The sequence below is a fragment of the Chiloscyllium plagiosum genome, unplaced genomic scaffold (genome assembly GCF_037043375.1).
Source record: "Chiloscyllium plagiosum isolate Xiang-an unplaced genomic scaffold, Cpla_swu_hap1 HiC_scaffold_23, whole genome shotgun sequence".
In the NCBI taxonomy this organism is placed as follows: domain Eukaryota; kingdom Metazoa; phylum Chordata; class Chondrichthyes; order Orectolobiformes; family Hemiscylliidae; genus Chiloscyllium; species Chiloscyllium plagiosum.
Genome location: NW_028270161.1, coordinates 36882338 through 36897881, shown reverse-complemented (window position 1 = coordinate 36897881; position 15544 = coordinate 36882338). Strand labels below are relative to the sequence as shown.

The 15544-nt window shown below is 39.5% G+C and overlaps 1 protein-coding gene across 3 annotated transcripts in view; it reads left to right on the top strand.

The window, feature by feature from the left end:
- Positions 1-15544, top strand: part of tafa5a (TAFA chemokine like family member 5a) — a 630927-nt gene that overhangs the window by 609880 nt on the left and 5503 nt on the right. For 2 of the 3 annotated variants that reach the window (XM_087999537.1, XM_087999539.1), the window contains exon 5: positions 5897-5954. The exons of the other annotated variant lie outside the window; for it this stretch is intronic. In XM_087999537.1, the coding sequence (XP_087855663.1) occupies positions 5897-5908 (12 nt within the window). In that variant the 3' untranslated portion in view covers positions 5909-5954. The remainder of the gene's footprint in view (positions 1-5896; positions 5955-15544) is intronic. 3 annotated transcript variants of the gene reach the window in all.

Here is a 15544-nt window from a genome sequence, read left to right as displayed (position 1 = left end):
AAATATACAATAGCTAAACAGAAATACAATGAATTTTAGTAGTTTATGGTCTACTTTTATTTCTAAATAGTCTGATTAGATAAGGGATAATGGATCTGCAGTGTTTTTGAGATAGACAAGATCAGACAATATCAGTTGTCCTTTAGCCTGAGGGGTATCAATGATCAAGCCATGGCAATTCTGCATCTTCACTCAACACTGTTCAGCCGTCAAATTCAGTCACTATTCCAAGCATGTTTGCTGGTAATGTTTGCCATTTAAACAAAAATGGGTACTACACATCAGTACCATTTCGAATTATAAATAAAATTAGTTAGCAACTAATCTTTGTTTCGATTAGATTCCCTACAGTGTGGAAACTGGCCCTTCAGCCCAACCAGTCCACACCGACCCTCCGAAGAGTAACCCACCCAGACCCGTTTCCCTCTGACTAATGCATCTAACACTATGGGCAATATAGCATGGCTAATTCACCCGACCTTCACATCTTTGGACTGTGGGAGGAAACCGGAGCACCCGGAGGAAACCCATGCAGACACAGGGAGAATGTGCAAACTTCACACAGACAGTCACCCGAGGCTGGAATGGAACCTGGTGCTGTGAGGCAACAGTGCTAACCACTGAGCCATCGTGCCGCCCTAACTTTGACTTAACTTTTGTATTTTGTTCATTTCTAAAGATATTCCTTGGCTTAATTCAAGCAAGATTATCTTGTTTTGATTCTGCAACCCCTGAAAATTATAGTACATTCAATCTGAGTGAAGGGTATTTTTTGAACCAACGTTTCAGCTACCAGTGTCTCGGTTCTGATAAGAGCTATCAGGATTCCTTCTAAATAAAGATGGTCAGACATCCAGTAGGAGATGGCAAATTGGTGGATCTTTGTCTTAGCTATCTATATATTATACTTTTAACATAATGTCACAAATGTATGATCTATTTGTCTACCATGCACCAGAACCTTTAGTGCTTCATCCAGTCAGACCTGTAAACATTCCTGGCAAGTGCATTTATTTTGGACATTTACTAAATACATATTTAACGTTGCAAAGATTCAGTAATTGTGAACAATAGATGGTTTCTCCCACTTTGTCTTCATACACAGATCTTGGTTTTGTTGAAGCAAAGAATGTTTTTTTCTCCTTCAGTTGCAAGGAGAGATGGATTTTCAGGTACTTGCAGTGACCTCTCCAATACATGAACATTGCCTTTAGAAGCAGATGGCTTCTAGCCCTGTGTATGCTGAATCAGCTATTCCATGTTCATTGGTCAGCAAAATGAATTTGTGCTTAATGCTGTGTATAATTCTGATCTCAACAACTGGAGAAGGTACAATAATCAGAAGCTGACTTGCTGGCACTAAAATGATGCATGTGTGCACCAGTTTTTCTACTGCAACACCTGGTTGTAATGATTTGAACCACTAATTGAAATGCTCAATATCTTCATTGACCCAGACTGGTTGGTAAAGGCAATTGTGCCAAATTTTGGATCAGATACTGACACCAACTAAAGTTCAGTAGTGTCAACTGCTTCTTAAAATAACTGGCACTCTTGATCACACTAGGAGAAAATGATGGCTGCAGATGCTGGAGATCAGAGCTGAAAAATGTGTTGCTGGAAAAGCGCAGCAGGTCAGGCAGCATCCAAGGAACAGGAGAATCGACGTTTCGGGCATGAGCCCTTCAGGAATGAGGCTCATGCCCGAAACGTCGATTCTCTTGCTCCTTGGATGCTGCCTGACCTGCTGCGCTTTTCCAGCAACACATTTTCAACTCTTCATCACACACCAATTCGTGTGCTATCTGGGTGGGAGTGTCATAATATATGATCCATGGTGTTCTGGTCAGATTTCCTTATGCACATGCATACTACAAAACTTTCACAACAAGTGAGCTAAAACTTTTTTTAAAAAATGACTTGTGTTACTGTTGTGCCTTTCATAAATTCAGTACTTCCTAAACACTTTACAACCAAACGATTAGAAAGGGACCAATGTCCCAGTGGAGAGATTTGCTATTGCTATTCAAGATAAGTCTGAGGATGGTACAGTTGAGAAAAGGAGTGAGTTGAATAATCAAGACAAGCAAGATTGACCAATTAAACTGCATTTATTTTAATGAAACAGGTTTGACAGTTAAGGCAGATGGCCTCAGGGCATGTTTGGGAACATGAGACTGGGATATCATAGCAATTACAGAAATGTGGTCGGGGAAGGGCAGGACTGACAGCTTAATGTTCGAGGATATGGATGCAATAGGAAGGGTAGAATGGAGGTTAAGAGAGAAGGGAGAGTGGTGTGTTTGGCTAGGGATAACATTAGGGTTGTACTTGCGGAGGATATTCGTGGGAGTATGCCCAGTCAAGGTATTTGGGTAGAACTGAGAAATAAGAAAAGGAGGATCACCTTATTGTATTATAGCTGGGCCAACTACTCCCCCCCTCCCCTTCCCCCCCAACCCCCCCCCCCCCCCCCCCCCCCCACACCCAATAGTCAGCAAGAAATTGAGAAGACATTTGTAAGGAGATCTCCGATATCTGTCAAAATGATAGGGTTGTAGTAGTAGGGGATTTTAACTTCACAAACATAGACTGGGACTGCTATAGTGTTAAAGGGTCAGATGGAGAGGAATTTAAATGTGTACAAAAACATGTTCTGATTTAGTATGTGAATGTACCTCCGAGAGAAGGAGCAAAACTACACCTTCTCTTGGGAAATAAGGTAGGACACGTGACTGAGGTGTCAGTGGGGGAGCACTCTAGGGCCAGTGATCATAATTCTATTAGCTTTAAAATAGTTATGGAAAGGATAGACCTGACCTAAACTGGAGTAAGATCAACTTTGACAAGTTGATTGGGGAAGGATATTCACTGGTGAAGGGACAGATGGAAAGAGAGAGATCTTCAAAAAAATGAGATAGTGAGAATCCAGAGATTATATTCCTATTAGTGTGAAGGGCAAGACTGGAATGGGTAGGGAGTGCTAGATGACTAGAGAAATTGAGGCTCTGGTCATGAAAAAGAGGTATATGTCAGGTAGAGACAATTGGGATTGATTGAATTCCTCGAGGAATATAAATGCAGTCGGAGAGTACTCAGGATGGCAAACATAGGACATGGATAGCTTTGGCAAATACGATTAAGGAGAATTCTAAAGAGATTCAACAAATTTGTTAAGGACAAAAGACTAACTAGGAAGAGAATTGGGGCTCTTAAAGATCAACAAGGTCTATGTGTGGAACCATAGGAGATGGGTGAGATACTAAATGAGTATTCCATATCATATTTCCATATCATGTGGAGAAGGATATGGAAACTAGAGAACTTGAAGAAGTAAATAGAGATATCTGGAAAAGTCGCCATATTAAAGAAGAAGAGGTGCTGGATGTCTTAAAACGTACTTGGTAGATAAATCCCTGATCGTATGTTTCCAAAACTTTGTGGAAAGCTAGGGAAATGATTTCTGAGCCCTTTACTGAGATATTTGTATCATCGATAGCAATGGTTAAGGTGCAAGAAAACTGGAGGATGGCTAATGTGGTGCCATTATTTAAGAATGGTGGTAATGAAAAGCCAGGGAACTAAAGATTGACGAGCACTGATGTCAGTGGTGGAAAAGTTGTTGGAGGACACTCTGAGGGACAAGACTTACATGAACTTGGAAAGGTAAGGACTGATTAGGGATAGTCAACACAGCCTTGTGCTTGGGAAATCATATCTTACTAACTTGTTTGAGCTTTTTGAAGAAGTGACAAAGAAGATTGATGAAGGCACAGTGGTGGATGTTGTCTATACGAACTTCAGCAAGGCGTTAGACAAGGTCCCATGTGGTAGACTGGTTAGCAAGGTTAGATCACATGGAATCTGGAGAGGGCTAACCAATTGGATACAAAACTGGCTTGAAGGTAGAAAGTTAAAAATCATACAACACTAGGTTATAGACCACCAGGTTTATTTGGAAGTGCTAGCTTTCACTGCTCCAGCTGTTGTGTGATCTTTAACTTTGTCCACCCCAGTCCAACACCGGCTCCTCCACATCTTGAAGGTAGAAGACAGAGGGTGATGGTGGAGGGTTGTTTTTTAGAGTGGAGGCCTGTGACCAGCAATGTGCTGCAAGGACCAGTGCTTGGTCCACTGCTTTTTGTCATTTATATAAATGATTTGGATGTGAATATATGTGGTTAATAAGTTTGCAGATGGCACCAAACTTAATGGTATAGTGGACAGTGAAGATTGTCATCTCAGAGTACCATGGGACCTCGTTGCACTTTGGTAGGGCAAATCAGGGCAGTACCTGTACTCTTATTGGTAGGGTTCTGCAGAGTGTATCTGAACAAAGACACCTTGGGGTGCAGGTTCACAGTTCCTTAAAGTGGAGTCACAGGTTGACAGAAAAGTGAAGAAGGTATTTGGTATGCTTGCCTTTATTGATCAGTGCATTGAGTATAGGAGTTGGGCTGTCATGTCGCAATTGTACAGGACAGTTAGGGCAACTTTTGGAAAACTGCATTCAATTTCGGTTTCCCTGCTATTGGCAAGATGTTGTGAAACTTGAAAGGGTGCAGAAAAGATTTACAAGGATGTTGCCAGGGTTGGAGAGTTCGAATTATAGGGAGAGGCTGAATAGACTGGGGCTATTTTCCTTGGTGTATGGGTCTCTGAGGTTTATACAATTATGAGGGGCATAGCCAAGGTCTTCTTCTAGGGTAGGGGAGTCCAAAACTAGAGGGCACAGGTTTAAGGTGAGAAGCATTTAAAAGGCATCTGGATGAGTATATGATTAGGAAAGGATGGAAGGATATGGGTCAAATGCTGGCATCTAGGATTATGTTAATTTAGGCTATGTGGTCAGCCTGGACAAATGATCTGTTTCTGCAGTTATACAGTTCTGTGATTCTCTGACTCTAAACATTTTTTTTCAAGGACAAACTGTCACTGTTGCAATGTAAGAAATGTGACAACCAATTCACAAGACAGTTAGCTCCCACAAGCAATTGTATGACAATGACTGGAAAATCCATTCCAGTAATGTTAGTTCAGAGTGAATAACTGGCCGCCCGGAGTTGGTTGTTTGCAGTAACAGCAATGTGTACACAGCCAGGGAATTCTTTTTGAAGTAAAGTGTTTTGTGATGTCGAGAGGATGCGAGAAGTGCCAAATGAATGGAGATTTATTTAACACAAATTTATTGTTTTGATCAGTAGCTATTGCCACATTATAAGTTTGTTTCTTTAAATTAGGTGCAAGTTTTGTTAGTTTGGAAGAGAAGCATTTTAGTCCATTTCTCCAACTCATAATACTTGTGCCTTTAATGTAGGTAGAACACAATTCCAGTGCTCAAGAGTGGCAGAAAAGGTAGCTGCACATGATCTTTCATCTGCAAATTAAACAGTTCTCAGGATGTGCAAATAATTTATTTAAAAGAAGATTCCAATTAATATCAAACTAATATTTTCGTAGCTGTAAAATAGTGTATAATGATGATTTCCGAAATAGGTTGGTGATAAATGGTGATGACTGTACCTGTGTATGTGACTAATGATTCTGTCACTGCTGTATCCTGGTGCCTGTCATCAACACAACTTCATTTGTTTGCAGAATTAATTAAATTTCATCTGCACCACTGCCTTGTGTCCCAATCAGGTCAACTCATTGTTGGGACAAGGTAAGAACGCATTGCAATAGTGGTTGGTAGTTATGAACCACATACCTAGCACACTGTATCATATCTAATTAGGTACATAACTGGAAATCGCTGTCCTTGAAAGGATGATCACAAATGAGCTGCTAACGTATTTTTTACCTTAAATTTTATGCCCAAAATACAAATCATTTAGCACATTTTATGGAAAAGTTTTTTTTTAATTGACCTGACACTGTGCCTTTTTGCTTATAGGCTGGGGTTTGATACAGCGCTGGAGGACTCGACATTGCTCCACTGTCGGAGAACAGTGGTTAGTACTGCACTTAAATCAGGTCTGGTGCAGGTCAGCAGTGTTGCTAGGCCAGGTGCCCTGACTTGGCCCTGTTAATGCATTCCAAAACTTACTGTGCAAAGACCAGCCACTTTATTGCATGTATCCTCTATTCTCTACTCCTTCAGTTTCTCAGAGCTGAATTAGCTGTGCTGAGAATTGTTATCCATTAGAAATTCATCTCAGGCCATATGGGGTCACTTCACAAATCAAGTTGTCACTAATAAGAGTAGGGAGAAGAGTAGGGAGAATTCTAAACAGAATAGGGAGGGAGAAAATGGATCACAGTTGCTGTGCTTTTTTAATCATCATTTGCTTTGCATTCTAGACAGTAGCATCCACATATTCATGTAAATGATATATTTACTCTGTATTTCCATATTATGACAGATTCACATCAATTTTATTCTGTAATACCATTTTCTCAATAGTAAACAAGGATTATCTCGACTGTATTTAGTCATCTGTCAGTGGAAGTATTCAAATATAGGTGCAGTAAAGAAATTCAGCCCTCATTAGTCAGAGACTATGTCCAAACTCTCATCCCTATTCTAAATCATCATCTGATTTGAATGGTTGAGATAAGCTTGTATATGAATGTGATCCTCAAATTGGTGTTACAGAACCCAGTCTTAATAATACTTAAGTTAGTTATTCTAATTTTCTTTCAAACATTGTTTTGCTGCATCTTCTCAGACTGTAATAAAGGCACTAACCATTTCATATTACCAACTGAAATATTTAATGTAAATCTTCCTACTATTTTCATTCTGATTTCCATGTTTTCAGCTGAGGAAAACAAATTCACATTACGTATTTCTCCCCATGATCACCTCAGAGCAAAGAAAGTTCCTCTGTACATTTACTGCAAGCAAACAATAATGTATTTCTTGTACACACTCTGCAGGGTGAACTTGATGTGATGACAACAAAATTCATTTGTTCTAATTGCAAAATTATACAGCATTTCATGAATTATACAGCAAAATTTCATGAAGTTTAAATGATGGAAAAAGACCTAGCAGATGAAATCTATATGAATCCTGATTGTGGGATGCTTTCTAATTGCAATGTAACAGCATTTAAGCTCTGACATCATTACAATTAGGCTTTTAACCAATACTGATCTTAAGAGTTGTGTTATTTTACTATAATTTGATATGTTTTGTTTACACCTTCAAAAAGAAAGTTTGCACTGGTATTGTTATTAGTAGCTGCATAGCTCCCTGCTGTATTTATTATTTATGCCAGTGGCATGCCTTAAATGTCCCCTTTTCGATGGCTCTCCTGTTCTAAGACAGCTCACCATTGTTCCCTTTATCTTAAAGCCACGACATTATCCAAAACTGCAAATATGTCCTGTTATGTAGAAAATGAACAAGTGCCCTGATATGCCAGTTGCAAAAGCTCATCCTTATTTCCTTTCCTTGACTAAGCACTCTGCTGTCCTGGGTGATAACTCCTGTATTCGAATACAATTTGCATGTCAAGTTGTGTAGAGTATGCTGCAGGAATCCCAATATTATCCAGTATAAGTTTGCTACAGATGCTGCCACTGAAATGCCACAGTAACTTTGAAATAATATTCTTCTCCATTTTATTTTGAATGCCAGCCCCACGTTGGGCTATATTTGGGCTATACAGAATTGATAAAAATATTTTTACGTGACTTGCTCATCACCGAAGAAACAATCAAGGATACAATCCAAGCATCAATGTATTCAAAAAGAGCAGTTATTCTAAATTGAGGGAATTTGCTAATAAAGATGTCAGTCTTGTAGTCAGTCCTATGATTCACTCAAGCTCAACTTGACTTCCCAGGGAATTTGGACATTATACTCTGTTCTGTGTGGCTACTGTGCTTTGTGTCACTTGGTGCAATAAAGGATGCTTTTCAGAATTTGGGATTGTGGGTGCATCCTTCATGCCCTGTCAGTGTGCCTAACATTGCTGCTGACTTCACTGCAACAAATCTAAAATTGTCAGAGGCTAGAATTTATTATTTTATGCATGATCAACTTTCGAAAAAAGGACATAAAGTGTATCTTCTGGTGTTTACTTCACATATTATTGTACGAAACCACATAATATTTTGCTTTATTGTGTAAAAAAAACTAGCTGTTTAACAGGTGTATGGAAATCATAGTGCTCCAAATTAATTTTTCTTGCATGGGTGTATTTTGCTCATGATATTCAGAAAAAAGTGACAGAACTAGAATGGCAGTAAGGAATGTACAGAAAAAGGAATTAGTAGCTTCCAGAGCCACTAGGAACATATAATTTAATTTGCTTTTACGATCCACTGAGAGTTAAGTAGGTTTATTGTAACTTGTCAAATTCCATTATTTCTATTAATCCTTTCAAAGATGAAATAAGATTTCAGAAAGGACCAGAAGGGGGCTCTGCAACCTAGACAAGGTTCACGTATTTTTCTTCAAATAATAAAGGGAAATTTGCTAGTCTATTTATTAAATTGAGTAGTTAAGATTTTTTGTGAAATCAAAGGACAACTTCTGACCTTTATCTTTATCTTGTGTACAACTATTCCTGTTGAATATTGAATTGCACATTCATGGAAAGGATAATGACAGTCCCATCACTGTCCAATCATATCATTTTCAATCTTGATGATTTCATTTCATTAAAGTCAGATTTCTTACGATCCATCGTCCCCCACCCCCCAACTCCACACCACTCCAGTAAACAATATAAAAGAAAAACTAACACGTGTATAGTGCCTTTCATTACCTTGGGATGTCCCAAAGAAATTTACTGCTCATTAAGTACCACCTACTAACTATTTTTTGAAGTGTAGTCTCCATAACAATGTAGAAAATGCAGCAGCGGACTTATGTACAGCTGGGTCATTCCAAGCAACAATGGGATAGTGGTTAAATAATCTATTTTTTTAAGATGTTCTTTCAGGGATAAATATTTGTCAGGTTAGTTTGGAGAATTTGCATGTCCTTTAATAAAATGATGCCCATTAAGAAATATGGTATGAGCTATGAGAGGGCCTTTCTTTAATATTTCATCTGAAAGGTTGCACCTCTGAAATTGCAGCTCACCTTCAGTACTGCATGGGAGGGTCGGGTCAGAATTCATCAAATCTATGGGGTGGGACTATGAACCCACAACCAATCCTGACTCTCAGGTGTGCTCCTACTGAGATACTGTTTCTTAATATTAATAACAAGAGAAGAGCTTTATTGGCAGCAAAACACCATATATTGGTATTACTTAAAAATATTTGTCCCTGCTATGTTGTATAACCAACCCTCCTTTTTTGCAATCAACGGAACTCAGGGTTTACATTTTAGAGCATCAATGTCTTTGAATTCTGTGCAGACAGTGTGTTCAGAGGGAACACACTTTTAATAAGCTCTCAGCAAAACTATTAATCCACCACCAACATTTTCCCATGACGTGAAAGAGAGATTGGATCAAAACCTACAACAGCAGAGGATCAACCAACGTTTTCTCATGAATCTAAATAAAACAAAAGGATGTATTACTCTTGGCTGAGAAATAGCACATTGCCCCTGAATCAGAATGTTATGATTCAAGACCAGTCCAGAACATCTGAACACATGTCTAGGCTGATGTTTACAGTGGTGCTATCTTCTGTCAGTCAAGTGAAATCAGCACATCCTAAACATTACACAAATGCAAGTCCTGCATTTTTTAATACTGTTTTCTGTGGGAATAGAAATGTGACTATACTGAACAACAAAAATTTTGTGATTTATATATGTTAGGCAGACTTTGACAGGTCTGCCATTGTCCCTTCAAGGAATATAAAATATTTATGGAAGGACATGTATACAAGATAAAGACAAATTTCAGAAATGTTTTCCTTCATCTGTTTAAGTGGATATAAAATATTAAATTTACACTATTTGCAAAAGGGCAGGAGATCCTGGCAACATTAATTTTTCTATCAATCTTAATAAAAATCATTTATCCAACCATGTAAGGCATTGCAGTTAGTGGGACAATTTTGTATGTAAATTGACCACCGGGTTTGTCTAGGATGCAACAAGAACTCTGAAGTGCTTTGTTAAGTCCTGTAAAAATACAGTGTGCTGCATAATATGAGTTCTTTCTTCACAACTGGGTAAGTGTTGGTATGTTGGGAAAGTGTTAACCAACAAATTGACCTTGCTTTCCACCACTCTTAAGTATTTCTGACCATCAAATCCAAGAACTGGGAAGATAAATGAAAATGATCCTTTTTTTATGCGTCCCTGTTAAAAGACTATAAGGATAAGGAATTCTCATGGTTTTACCAGTTGTGGAGGCACATTGGAAGCTGCGCATTTAATTTTTAGACCAACAATTTCCAAGGAGGATCTCTTAGACCTGAATAAAAAGATTTGAGACTGACAAAGATTTTCTCAAGAACAGCATTTGTGCAGTATCTGGAGAAAGTAAGGGTGATCTGATGGCATGGGGGTAATAAAGAGTTACAGCAAGCACATCTCCAGGCAGTGACTCAGTAATAGAATCAGGTGGAGGAGCTGCAATTAACCTCTGAGATGTTCTTTATGACAAATTGGAAATTCACATAGCATTAAAGCTGAGGCAGTGACAATGTTTCCTTCCACTGATTGCACAGAATGGACAACTAACTGACTGTATTGGGCACTGTGGATTGGTTGACTCATCTTATGCTGACCCAGTGCCTCCATAAGCCCTGACAACTGAAGTTAGTTGCAGCCAATCAGTACTGCATTCATTGGTTCTAATGTCAAGGTCACCCTAGTAGTCATGGGATATCCATGTGCTTCTGTGTCTGTGGAAGTTACGTTTCCATTGGTATTGCCATATTTTCAGTGGCAAATCCAGTGAAGAATAAAGAGCACCTATGCAACAATGTCCCAGCACCTTTGGTGGAACTGGAAGCAAGTATGAATTGGCAGCGGAATGTCACAAGGCAGGTGAAGTCCCACTCAACCACATAGCAGTTAAAGGAAAATTGTATACTAGAAGGATGGCCTTCCCCACAAAAACACTCTGCTTGCTTTGCCATGATATTGTAGGAGTTGGTTGCTCAATTGTTTGGATAGCTGGTTCACGATGCAGAGTAAGACCAACAGTGAGGGTTTAATACTCGCACCAGCTGTGGTTACCATGAAAGACTCTCCTTCTCAATCTCTCCTCTTGCCTGAGGCGTGGCGACCCTCAGGTTAAGCCACCACTATTGTCTCTCTCCAATGAGAGATCAGTCCTATGGTCTGGTGGGATGTATGGTGTCCTTTACTGTACTTTACCAGTACTTGTAGGGCTTAATCAACTTCACTGCTTACACCGGATCATTTTTGTAGGAATTACACATTCTATAAATGTTTTGAGAGATCGGTTTAACCTTATAGGGGTCAAACGGCTTGTAGATCATTATTACAAGGACATCAAATTTGGTTACTGCTTTCTCATATGTCCAAAACAAAATGGCATTACTCACAGTCAGTCTTTTGGAACATGGTCACATTATCTCATGAATGTTTAATTAAAAAGAGAAAACAATGCTTTTTCCTCATATTTGTTTTTAATGGAAGCTCATACTGTACTTTGCTGCTCAGTGTAGGATATAGCCCAACCTTTCATATCTACTTGTGAAGGCAGTGAGTGGGCTAAACGATGGAAACTGGAGACTAATAGAGTTCCATAGGGGTCAGTGTTGGGACCACAACTATTCACATTATATGTTAATGATCTGGACAAAAGAGCTGAAGGCATTGTTACTAAGTTTGCAGATGAAACAAAGATAGGTGAAGGGACTGGTAGCAGGGAGGCTGCAGAAGAACCTGGACGTGAACAAAAAGGTGGCAAATGGAAAATGGTGTGGGAAAGGGTGTGATTACATTGGTGGGAAGGATAGATGCACAGACCATTTTCTAAATGGGGAAGGACTTTGGAAATCTGAAGCAAGAAGAACTTTCTTAAGGTTAACATGCAGATTAAGTTGGCAGTTAGAAAGGCAGATGCAATGTGAACATTCATATCAAGAGAGCCAGAATACAAGAGCAGGGATATACTGCTGAGACTGTTTCAGGCTCTGATCAGAGCACAGTTGGAATATTGTGAGCAGGTTTGGGCCCAGTAAGGATGTGCTGGCCTTGGAGGGGATCCAGAGGAGGTTTACAAGAGTGATCCCAGGAATGTAGAACTTGTCAAATGAAGGGCAGTTGTGGACTCTGGGTTGGTACCCAGTGGAGTTTAGAAGAAAGAGGGGGATCTCATTGAAACTTACAGAATATTTAAAGGCCTTGAGGGAATCAACATGGGGGATGTTTCTGGAGGAAAGGGCTGTTCAAATGAAGGGAAGTTTTAAAAACTGAAAAGAAATGAGACAGCAGAAGTGCAGAATAGTATAAAGGCATTTGATAATTAAAGTGTGACAGGGAGAAGCAGAAAATATTAGCAGAAAACTGGAGCAAATATTTGAATTAGAATAAGTAGTGATAGTAAAAAGTTAAAATTTAATGCTGTCAGTCAGAATGCAGTATTTCTAACAAGATTGACAAGCTGACAATAGAAGTAAAGGAATATGACGTGATAGCTATTTATGGCAAGATGGTTGCACAGTGGTTCAGTGGTTAACACTGCTGCCTCACAGCGCCAGAGACCTGGGTAAGATTCCATCTTCGGGCAACTGGTTGTGTGGAGTTTGCACATTCTCCCCATGTCATTGTGAGTTTCCTCTGAGTGTATTGGTTTCCTTCCACATTCCAAGGTTAGGTGGATTGGTCATGCTGAATTGCCTATGGTTTGTTGATTGATTGATCAATCATGGGGCAACTCATTGATTGATTGATTTATTGTCATGTGTACCAAAGTATAATGAAAAGGCAGATCACAGTAAGCAAGAGTATACAGATCAGAGGTTGTAAAAAGTTTAGACAGAGGCATAGAGGTTATATCGCACAGGGCGTGCACTAAGTGAGATCAAGGTCAGCATTATTTGAGGCGAGAGAGTCCACTTATCAGTCTAATAACCACCATGAAGATGCTGTTGCTGAACTTCTTCAGGAATCATTCCTGAAGAAGGGCCTGTGCCCGAAACGTCGAATCTCCTGTTCCCTGGATGCTGCCTGACCTGCTGTGCTGTTCCAGCAATAAAGTTTCAACTTTGATCTCTAGCATCTGCAGACCTCACTATCTCCTCGAAGATTTTATGCACCCAGACAGTATGATTTCAGTGGTGCGTCTGTAGAAGTTGGTGCAGGTCCTGACGGACATGCCAAATTTCCTGAGCTGTCTGAGAAAGATGTTGTTGTCCCTTCGTGACCGTCGCATCTGTGTGGGAAGTCCGGTTGTCAGTTATAGTGAGTTTGAGGAACTTGACATTCTCCACCTTCTCAACCTCAGCTCCGTTGATGTCGATGGGCGTGTGTTCTCCTTTCCTTCTGAAGTCAATGATCAGTTCTTTAGTTTTGCCAACATTGAGAGAGAGCTTGTTCTCATTGCACCATGTCACCAAGCCTTCTCTCTCCCTTCTGTATTTGGACTCGTCATTGTTAGATATCCATCCTACTACGATGGTGTCGGTAATGAACTTGTAGCTGGCGATCATTCGGAATTCAGCAACACAGCCATGGTGTGCAAGGAGTACAGTATGGGACTGAGGACACATCCTTTGGTGGGCTCCAGTGTTGTGTTATTGTGGAGGAGGTGCAGTTACCTATCTTCACTGCTTGCAGTCTATGTGTCAGCAAGCTGAGGATTCAGTTGCAAGGTGTCCAGGAATGTGCAGGCTAGGTGGATTAGCCATCAGAAATACAGGTTTACAGGGATAGGGCATAAGGGTGGGTCTGGATGGAATTAAGGACTTTTACCCGAAATGTCAACTCTTCTGCTCCTCAAATGCTGCCTGACCTGCTGTGCTTTTTGAGCACCACACTCTTGACTGCCTTTTGGAGAGGCTGTGTGGACTCGATGAGCTGAATAGCCTGCTTTCACACAATGGGGATTCTATGTTTACTAGTAGGAGAGAATTGGAGTTGAGGGCCAAGCCTCAGAGTGAAAGGACAGCCCTTTAGAACTGAGGTGAGGAGGAATTCCTCCAGCCAGAGGGTAGTGAATCTGTGTAACTTATTGCCACAGAAGACTGTGGAGACCAAGTCATTGAGTGTATTTAAGACAGAGTTCTTGGTTAGTAAGAGGATCAAAGGTCATGAGAGAAGATAGAAGAATGAAGTTGAGAAGCATATCAGCCTTGGTCGAATGGAGGTTAAGACTCAATGGGCAAATGGCCTAATTTTGCTTATACATCTTATGGTCCTATGGTCAGTTGCTTAAACAATAAGTTAACATAATGCCTTCTTAAAAAAAATCAAACCACTGAAAGGTTTTCAAAAAAGGATTAGTAAAACAGAACCTATCAAAACAGCAGCATATGTTAAACATTTCAGAGATTTCATAATACAAGTGTTTCCTTTTTTCTTTCTTAAAGTCTTCACACTGACCCTCAAATCCCTGACAATAATGCATGTAAGATCTCTGCGCAGGTCAATTATTTTAAAGAGGGGAGGCAGTGGTCTAGTGGTATGAGCACTGCACTGTTGCTCTACAGACCCAGGTAATGTTTGGTGGCCTATGTTCAAATCCCATCATGGCAGCTAGTAGAATCTGAATTCAATACAAAACTGGAATTAAATGTCTAATGATGACTGTCAATTGTTGAAAACACCTTCCCAGTTCACTACTCCCCTTTAAAGAAGGAAATTGCCATCATTATTTGGTCTAGCCTATATGTGATTCCAGATCCACAGCAATGTGGCTGATTTTTAACTGCCCTCTGGGCAATAAATACTGCCAAGCCAGCAATGCCCTCATCCTGTGAATGAATTTTTAAAAATTGGTCTTGAAAAATGATTAAGATTTATTTTATTCACACAAAAGAATCTTGAGTTTTTCATACGTTTTGTAGATGACCTTATGGATGCAGCTGAGTCACCAATGGCCAGAATACTTCGAAAGTAGAATTATTATCATTTGAATTCAAGTTTGATTCACTCTCAAAAGTGATAAAAACCTTGATGCTTATAACCAACTTAACTGCTACTTACTTGGCACAACAATGTGCACCATCAATATCATATGGTGTGCAATTGCTTCGGTGATATATTCACTTAAAATATACACAGGCACTTTCTGGGAATGAAACACATTTTGTAATAAGTATGCAGCTTGAGTTTGATTGAAGTGGCATTGAAATAAAACAGTTGTATTAGAAGGTGTTATTTTTGATCCATATTTAACATTTTCCTTCCATTACATGTGTACTGTATTGTTGCACTCACAAAGTATGACTGCTTTGTGATCAATGCGGCTTTAAAAAAAACAGAAAAACAAATCTAATGAATAAATTTCTAGTGAAACAATATAACCCACAGCACTTCACAACTTACTAAGAATTGTTGGATCATTTTAAGACAACAAATGAAATTTGTATAACTTTGGCATGATGAATTTGGAAAATATCTTCGATTTTGAGTTTAATTGTTTCATTACACATTTTTTGTCCAGCACTATTTATTCAGTTAGAATATGAGAATCGACTGAAC